This window comes from Euprymna scolopes, chromosome 31 (assembly GCF_053919585.1).
Source record: "Euprymna scolopes isolate OS-2025 chromosome 31, ASM5391958v1, whole genome shotgun sequence".
In the NCBI taxonomy this organism is placed as follows: Eukaryota; Metazoa; Mollusca; class Cephalopoda; order Sepiida; family Sepiolidae; genus Euprymna; species Euprymna scolopes.
Genome location: NC_136512.1, coordinates 36,583,328 through 36,593,327, shown reverse-complemented (window position 1 = coordinate 36,593,327; position 10,000 = coordinate 36,583,328). Strand labels below are relative to the sequence as shown.

Below are 10,000 nucleotides of genomic sequence, written 5' to 3'. Positions count from 1 at the left end.
CATTCTATAAATTTACATTTCCTATATATATATTTGTGTGTGTATGTATATATATATATATATATATATATATATATATATATATATATATATATGTATATATTATCAGATTCTCTCTATCTTGCATAACTATATATACCTCCCTCATCTCTTTCTCTCTCTCTCTCTCTCTCTCTCTCTCTCTCTCTCTCTCTCTCTCTCTCTCTCTTTTGCTCTCTCTCATGTAGTTATCTCTTTTCATTTCAGGTAGCCTGTGACATATTTTCCATCAAAGTTTCAGACAAACTCCAATCGACATTGGAAGCATACAGCATTAAATGGGATTCATCACTTTATCGATTCCGACCAGTGGCCAAAACGTCCATCGATCTCTTACAAGGTGTGTGTGTGTGCACAATTGTGCTTAATTTTCTGATGAATTTCTCATTATCAAAATGTATATTGGTCAACCAGTTAAATGATGCGTCCACGGTTAACTGATCAGTCAATGTGCTTCTTTTTTTTGTACCGTCTGCTTAGCTAAAGTTTTGTAGAAGCAGATTCAGAAGATAATAAATTCCCCTCCATATTCCTAGCAGCATCGTTTATAAATAGAAGCTCCCGACTGTGCGCGATCATACCCCATTATATGACAAATATTGTAACATCCCCCCTATTTTTTATAATTTGGGAAGTCCCTTATGTTTATTCTGCTTAAAAATAAAAATATATTTTTATATTCAATTATACATAACAAAATTAGAAATCATTTGGATCTTATAATCTTAGCATGTAAAAAGACACCATCGTTAATTGTGTTCAAATGTCAAACAGATATATATGTTTACAGAGAAGATAAAAAGAGAAATGAAAGGTATTTTTACCTTAAAATGGGTGGGTTTTTGAAAAAGAAGCCATTTCTTAAATTTGATTATGCAGTTTTGTAAAAAAGAAAGACGCATACATATATACATATAAATAAATGGGAAGTGTCGTGGAGCTTTGTCAGTGTCTAACCACTGAGCTGAGCATTGCCGGTTGTCGTAAAGGACCCAATTTCCATCACAAGTTACAACCCTAAGCCCTAAATATTCTGAAGATCGTTGTGACCCCTACAAATAAAGACCTAAACGTTCAGAAGATCATGAGTGACGAAGTATTTAAAAATATATAAAGTCTATTTGGACTGGGAAGACATATGTATGTATAATATATATATAATAAATTCATAAACACTTAGAGGGTTATAATAACTCACTATATATAAAAGCTCTATGCAATTAGATAATGATGTCTCCTACATATATGACCAGTATGTATTTAATTGATCTTATATTTGTTAAATAATGAATAAGTGTTTTGCAGAGTCCTATATATTAATGGATATCATTTAAGTTCTTTATTGTGGTCCTGAGTCGAGTTAGTCTTGGTTTGGTACTGGAATAATGCTCACAAAATATAATAGAGACAATAATAATTTAACCTTTAACCTATATATTTTAGTTGGCATAAATGATCGGACTAAGAGTTGCTAGTTATCATCTTCAGAGAGGTGCAAGCAATCCTATTTATTCGTAGTCTAAATGATGTCTAATTTCTCTAATTTCTAAGCTGCAATAAAGTATTTATGATCAAAATCTTTATATTTACCTTTCGCTCGGGAACATGTAATGGAATGGGGGAAAAATAGCCAATGACTTTAGTCTATCTTCATTCAGCACCAACGCTCGGATACTCATTTTGCCCTAATTGAAATACGGAGTGGAACAATAAATTTGTCTCCCTAAAGAAAACAACACTACAGCTTTATTTTTAAACTTTTATTGAAGAAAATAAATTTAGGTGACTTGATTATGTATTAGAGCTGACATCTATTCAGCCTCAATCACTGCCTCAATACAGGTCCGGAACTGGGAGCATGCCTTTTCCACAAACACCAGCGGGAGCTCAGCGAATATTCAGCAGATGGCAGCGATCAGGCTGGCTTTGGTGATCATGTTGGTGATCATGTTGGTGATGTTTTCTACATATGACCAAATGAAGTAGTCCAGCAGATTGAGGTCGGGGGAGGACGGGAGGGCAGTGAGCGAAGGGTACAAAGCCAAGCCTGGAGTTTTTGGGATTTGTGGGTCGGCACCGAGTCCCTCTGCCAACCCAGGGTCTGTCAGCAACCACCTGATTGCACTAGGAGATCACCACACTCTTCAGCACGTCCAGGTACACTTTGGTGTTGACTTTCAAGCCGACTTCGAAGATGTGAGGTGGCATTCAGTAGCCATCTTTTAAAACCACACCAAAGACCATAACCATGGCCAGAAACTTTGCTTTCATCACTTTGGACACGTCCCTGTTATTTGTGGCAATTTGTGTCATAACTCAGATTGGTAGAGAGCATGTGTTGTACAGCAGCGCATCTCCGATCTCGCTCATTAAACATTGTGTCACTTTCGAACATGAGAGAAAGCTCCTATTACTCTTGGGGTTTGTACACAACTAGCCAACTAGTAGATGGTCTGCAACAAAAAAGAAAACCGGTTTTCATCAAACGGAAATGGAATCATGTCGTCTTTTCTAGGGCGACAATTTTATCATTCCACCCTGCTTTGATAAGATTCTCTGTCTGACCTTCACTTCAGACCTGACATAGAAGACTTATATCAAATTTATTGCTAAGGATGCTGGAAAAATGGTTCATTCTACTGATTCAAAAAGTATTTCACACCTGAAGCAATCCTCTATCTATATAAGAGTCAAATATGTTCTAAGGTGGAGTACTGGTGTCACATCTGGGGAGGTGCTGCTCAAAGCACCCATTTCTGTCTGAGTACAAAACCGTTTCAGAATACAGTGGGCGATTTCCTATTTTCTTCCCTAAAGTCTCTTCCTCACAAAAGAGATGTTGCTGATCTTTCTCTACTCTGTCACTATTTACGTGCTCGATTGCGTTCCAATCTGTAAATCATTCACAACAAAAACTCGTCTAGCTATAACCACTGTAAATAATTTCACTTTCTTCCTCTGTGTATTCAAAACTAAATAGAACTTCCATGACCAAAGTTTCTTTCCAAGAACTATCCATCTGCAAAACACAATAGCTGGTTGCTTTCAAGAACAATCCTTTTAAATAATGACATTCTTCCCAGTCTCGACCATTGTTACCAATCATCAATCTGTTCCTATCACTATCCACCTTACAGATTCCTTAATCATTATCCTCGAGTGGTATTTGGCCTTGATAACTGATGACGCATTCGTACATAAAAAATATAAAAGAACAGAATATTCTTTAGATCTCTTTTATCTGTGGATATTTTTGTTACCAAAAAAAAAAGTTCTGTTCATGTACAAGAGTATATACGAAGAAAATTGCAGAAACTTGAATTTGTTGACAGTGTTTAGAGAAAATGAACAACAACCGTATCATGAAATACAATCTATAGATGTCTCAAGGAGAGACCTTCAGTGATGCACTGCCCTCATTGCCAATTTCAGATTTCGCATCACATCGGCTCAGATAGCAACCCCAATCTGATTCCAGATGTGCCAGATCGTCTCCTTGAAACCTATCAAGCTATGCATGACAACATTACAAAAAAACCTTCTGATAAGCTTTTTAGCGACACATCAGCAGGTATTCGCACATAAGACTAAGTAAATGAGCGGTCATGAAGAATATGAAAAAATTCAAAGTTAACTTTGAGTTCATCCTTTGCCTCATTTATATATTACTGGTGAGGGGCGCCTAGCCTTGCCCGGTCGTAAAATACACTTAAATATATGCAGATTTGTATTTATGATTGCAGAGCCAATTCTCTATTGAATCTAATATATAGTCGTAATTTCAAAAGTCTTAAAAATTACTTGGGTGCCATCAGCTAGAATCGAAGTCAAAACATTTAGTGCTCCAGCCGCATCTCTTACCTATGTAGCTATAATTTCTTGCTTGAATTTTTTGATGGATTAATAAATATTCTAATTTATTTATATTTTTATTTTCATCATACATTTTTCTTGTTATATATATATATATATATATATATATATATATATATATATATACACACACACACACACACAGGGTGACCCCAAAAAACGGGCCCCAACTCTAATTAGGCCCCGTTTTTTAGTGTTTTGTCCAAATGAAATGAAACTTTGGTCATAACTAGTCTATTATATTTAAGACATCACATCAAAACACTAGAGTCTTTGGCCTTTTTTCTCCGTTCTACAGCATATGTTCTAGATGGCCTCCATTTAACTTTTGTTTTTTTGGGGTCACCCTGTATAATATTAAGATATCCACGTATGCTTCTAAAATAGTAATTTCAAGGTTATGGGGGTTTATGAAGTATAAAAACAATGTTGTTGGTCTTTTATATTTAATGTTTTATTTTTATAGTTCAAGCGGTGCTCCGCTCTTGTTCACAAAAAAGTAGCGAAATAAAAATGAAAAACGTTGAAAAAAACTGGAAATTTGTATTTTGGCCTGCATTAATATATATATATATATATATATATATATATATATAGTCAGCCATATACAGTACTATTTCGCTGTATCACAGCTCATCAAGCTTGACTGTCATTTGGGTGGTTGGTTCAGGCCAGGATCGAAACCCAACCGCCCAAATGACAGTCAAGGCTTCTAACCATTGCGCTATACAGCTGCTGCTAGTGAATTATATATATATATATGAATTTTATATATATATATATATATAATTCATATATATATATATATATATATAGTAATTTATAAAATATATATGGCGCGCCATATATATTTTATAAATTACTAACTAGCTCTACCTACGTATTGAGCACTTTTGAAGTAAATGCTTAAAGTTTACGCATAAATCTATACTTCCGTATATTAACTTTATGTGAGTAAATGAAGTAGTTATATATATATATATATATATATATATATATATATATATATATATATATATATATATGTATGTATGTATATATAATTCACCCCAAACAATGCACATTACCACTGAGACAAAAGGGGCCATGGTGAGTTCGTAGAGATAATGCTTACAAGGACATCTTAAGTGAGGAGTTGTGCAGCAAAAGGTTTGTTTACATTAAATTTAAATTTCTGCATGTTAATACAGTTGGGAACAGGTGAAGAATTTTAAAGAGTAGTAATTCGAGGAATAAAGCTATTAAAGTGAAAGGGTTGAATTTTGCTGATTGTCAAGTCGGTTGGAAGTATTTCCACAGATGGTACATTACAGTATAATCGCGTTGACACACCGGTTCTCGTCAGATCACCGAAGTTAAGCAGCATTGAGCCTGGTTAGTACCAGATGGGTGACCATTTGGGAATTCTAGGTGCTGTATGTGCTCTCCGCTTATCTCGGCATTTGTTTCCAGTCGTCCTGTACATGCACTTCACTTGCTACTGGTATTTAACAATCTCGACTCAGGAGAGGTCTGGTTGCATACCTCCTGCCACAAAAATTTAGCGCACAAGCACCTCTAGGTTAGAAGCCTTGACTGTCATTTGGGAGGTTGGGTTTCGATCCTGGCTTGAACCAACCACCCAAATGAGAGTCAAGGCTACTATCACAGCTTATCAATGCGGCTTGATGAGCTGTGATACAGCGAAATAGTACTGTATATGGCTGACTATATATATATATATATATATATATATATATATATTAATGCAGGTCAAAATACAAATTTCCAGTTTTTTTCAACGTTTTTCGTTTATATTTTGCTACTTTTTTGTGAACAAGAGCGGAGGACCGCTTGAAATATAAAAATAAAATATTCTGCCAAAGACTGAAGGAGCCTGTGTACATCACTGCAATAAGTCAGATTAAAGTACTTGTAAAAACATTGCAGTGATGGGATAGGGATGGAGATTGGTAGATAGTGTGGGACCTATTAGATTAGAGGCTCTTTTTTTTAACCCTGTTCAAAGGAGGGAGGGGTTAGTAGTGGGTGCACTAACTCAGATGTGGCAGCAATACACCATGCGTTGGCGAATAGTGATTTTATAGAGATATAGGATATTGGCAAGTGTGAGAAGTTTTCTAGTTCAATACAGGAAACCCACCTTCCTTACAGCAGCTTTGACAATGTTTTTGAAGTATTTGTTCCAGTTTATGTTGGCCGAGCATGTTACGCCAATGAGTTTGAATGGCAGACTTTCACATGCTGTTAAGCATTTCAATCGGTTGGAATGTTGTTTTTTTTATGATTGTTAAAGAAAAGAAGCTTTGTCGTCGTAGTATTAAATGCTATGATCTATTTATGTCTTTATTCCACTACAAACTAGATATAATATAAACTACTGGTTACATATATTGTTTTATTTTAGCTTACCCATAGATATAACCATGCCATCATTGTTGTTGCCGTGTTGTCATAAAATAAGGTTGCTGATCGTCTGTAGAATACAATCACTGGAACACTGATTGTTTATATAAAACGTTTGGGCAGTTATTGGGTGTGTTTCTAACAATATTTTGTTAAATTTTCGATTTTTGAGCAGTTATCGAGACCTTCTCAGATTACCGTCTCACGGCAGTTATTTTTTTCTTGTTCTAAACACTTGAGACTATGTGTGTTTCAGAATAAATACACACTTTAAAACAAATCAAACACACAAAAACTTGTCCAGAAGAGTAAATTATCTTGCCTTTGGTAATTTTTGTTTGTATTATATTCGTTTGTTTTTTTTTACCACTTTTTCTTTTTGTTTTCTATACTGCAAAATGCCCAAATTTTTATTTTAAAAGACAATCAGAGAAAAACATCAGGGCGATAATTTGTAGAGGGAAAACACAGATAGATAGCCAGATAGCCCGTCTCCCTAAATCAGTTACACTTGGCATGCTGGTCCTTATTAGGGACATCTAGATGCGACTTTTCTGTTTGAAAGTCCCAGCCAGAAATCAGATGGTTTCATCAACATTCACTAGGGTGATTTTTGGCCATTAAACTTTTTCACTCAAATACGATCCTCCTTCTGTAACACTCGGTGTCGCACGGGATCTTAATTTTCAAAGAATATGTCGATTACAGAAAAAATAAATAAATAAATAAAGTAAAATGAAATAATCTGCTAAGTATTGTAATTTCAAATGTTTCGGCTAATTTAAAAACAGCATCAAAGTGAAAATATTTATATTATCTTTTCGAATTTTTTAGACGAAAATTGATAATTCGTATTATTTGGATTGTTTGGACTACTGTTCTCATAATTTCGAATGGAACCCTTTATTTAATCCACAGGAATAGCATGCTTTCTTTTCATTAACCATAACTGGAAGTTTTAAATAATTTGCAAGTTTAGTGTTGCTTGCGTTGAGGATTTAACCTTCAACCTCCAGAAGTGTGTAACTTAAAACAGAATTTTACCAAACATTTTGTCTAATACACAAAGGGCCCTTACAGATGAGTTTGACAAGATATATCAGGGGATATTTATACCGAGAGGATACCAGTGCAATAAGATGAGAGCAGTAGTCCAAATAATTCAAATTATATAAAAATAGTTATGCCCAAGTGAGGTTCAACCTATAACCCCTGTTACTAATTATTGCTTGCTAATTGATTAAATCACCGTTAATTGTCTTAATATCGAATATATCTTCCTCCCCCCCCCTCTCTCTCTCTCTCTCTCTCTCTCTCTCTCTCTCTTTCTTTACTTTATTTTTCCCCCTGCCATCCAAAGGCAACGGAAGAAAGAAGAGACAGAAAGAAAAAAGGACACATCAAGATCTTTCCTTCTTAATAATTTTCCCCGGTGTCCAGGGAATAGTAAAATTACATTTAAATTAAGGAGTAAAATATCCTCACCATTCTTTTATACATGAGTAAAAACAAAAATAATATGTAGAATTAAATATTAAATCCATTGAAAATAAAACAAAATTCTTTATGATATGGATCAATATTTGCCCTATCTGACTGACGAAGGAGATTTTTTTTAACCTAACTTTTATTAATAAAACTATCCTGATAAATGAAATAGGGGAAAATTCGTCTGGACGGATAACATTAATTTTGAACCACTTTTATATCAACTTACAAAGATTAGAATCAATTATTTATGTCTAATCCTCATTACAATTTTGGTCATAATCCATTTCATGATTGTGCAGAAAACGTCCAAAATGTAAGGCTTAAGCTTGAATGGGGTCTTAAGATGAAATTGAAATTCAGAAAATATTGCTTAATTGGTGTCTACTTACAATTGATCAAATTTAAAGTAAATCTGAAATATTCAAATTTTTAAATGGGAACTTGTACCCTTATTATGTCCACTAAAATATATTTAAAATACTCCAAATACACTGAAATTGGGGGGGGGGGTATTTATTAATATATTGAACCTATTGCAAAAAATTCACAAAAATCGGAGGTATCAGAATTTTTATGAATGGCTTCCATCCTCTTTTTATCTCTTCATATAAAAATAAATGAACTAAATTTAGTCCATATTACTCATCTTTATGCTTAGCAACTGTGTTCTAAAATTCATAGCGGATGTTAATTAGTTTAGGAGCGAATTTTATACATACAAATATATAAAAGTAAACTTATAAATAACCTTATATAAATAGAGAGAGATATAAATTGATAAGCATACATACTTTTGTCGGTTATTTACCCAAACGAATGTACCCGCTTTTATATATATATATATATATATATATATATATATATATATATATATATATATATATATATATATATGCATATTTTTTAGCGCTGACGGAAACACATCGACAGAATATCCACAACTGCCGTTTGATCAGTCGACAGAATTTACAGTCAAATGACTCCGAGTAAGTATTTGTTTGTTTTGTTTATTATTTTTTTTAAATAACTATTTTCCTCTTCTATTTACGTTACTTTTCCTTTCTTAAAGGATTATCTCATTAGATTTTCTTAGATTATTTAAGATATTACCCTCCCCCTCCCCCTCCCCCTAGAGGACGACATGCTATAAGGTTGGAAAGTAGGGATAGACGGGCATGTGTACGAGAGATAGTGTGCTTTGGTTACAAAAAATATTCTTGTGCAGCCCCATTGATATTTATTAGTAAGGGCACAGATGATTGGCGATAAACCAGCTTGTTTTTAACAAGGGAAGATAATGCCTTTGAGAACATTAAGTCATAAGGGGGGGGGTGCAGGAGACAGAGAGCCGATATGACTGCATTTTGTAGAGTTCAGAGGTAAATCCTATGTTGAAGATCAAGATCAGATTCTGTTGACTTTATCTTGAGGTTAATTGTAGTTGAATCGAGGTGATAAGCGCTTTACATCGTTCGCAAAGAGTCATGCGTTTTTGGTCAGTTCATCCAAACATCATACAGGAAAAACAAACCTCGATTCAAGATAGCATGCACTCGCCTCCTTTACTTTTAATATAGTAATCAATGTCCCTGCTGGGCGATTTTGCCATACACTGACCAATCAGCTTGCACTGTGCATTGATTCCATCTTCTCTTTTGCGAGGAACTTCTTTAGCCCTTTTAAGAATCACAGTCAGTCAGCTGAGAGAACCCTGGAAGAAACAAGAAAAGATACCCTTCTCTCTCTCTCTCTCTCTCTCTCTCTCTCTCTCTCTCTCTCTATCTCTCTCTCTCTATCTCTCTCTCTCTTTCTCCTGTCCCTGTTCACAGTGTAACGTTACCCAACATGTGGTAGCCTCAGTCGCAAAATAGGCAAAGAATAGGAAAGAACTTCAACTCGCTTTTTCCTGTTGTAACAACATTTATTTCCGTGTACTTTGCTGAATAAAACATGATTCCGAACGTGATCTGACATGCTCTCGAATGTCATCTACATCTCTAACGTGATCGTCCTCTAATGTCCTCTCTCTCTCTCTCTCTCTCTCTCTCTCTCTCTCTCTCTCTCTCTCTCTCCTTTTTATAGTCTTTCTTTTTCCTTAATGTGACGTCATTTTGCACATGGCTCAGTATTTGAATATAGCCGCCAGATACGCTCTGTTACAACAGGATGCTTCAGAATTGACGATTTTCGC

General features: G+C 34.7%; 1 protein-coding gene and 1 pseudogene across 2 annotated transcripts in view; both read left to right on the top strand.

Moving 5' to 3' along the window:
• LOC145255695 (nitric oxide synthase, inducible-like) overlaps positions 1–10,000 on the top strand; it is a 203,244-nt gene that overhangs the window by 142,938 nt on the left and 50,306 nt on the right. For both annotated transcript variants that reach the window (XM_080114269.1, XM_080114268.1), the window contains exons 17-18: positions 247–379; positions 8,717–8,795. In XM_080114269.1, coding sequence (XP_079970395.1) covers positions 247–379; positions 8,717–8,795 — 212 coding nt within the window. The remainder of the gene's footprint in view (positions 1–246; positions 380–8,716; positions 8,796–10,000) is intronic.
• LOC145255867 (5S ribosomal RNA) lies at positions 5,218–5,333 on the top strand (annotated as a pseudogene).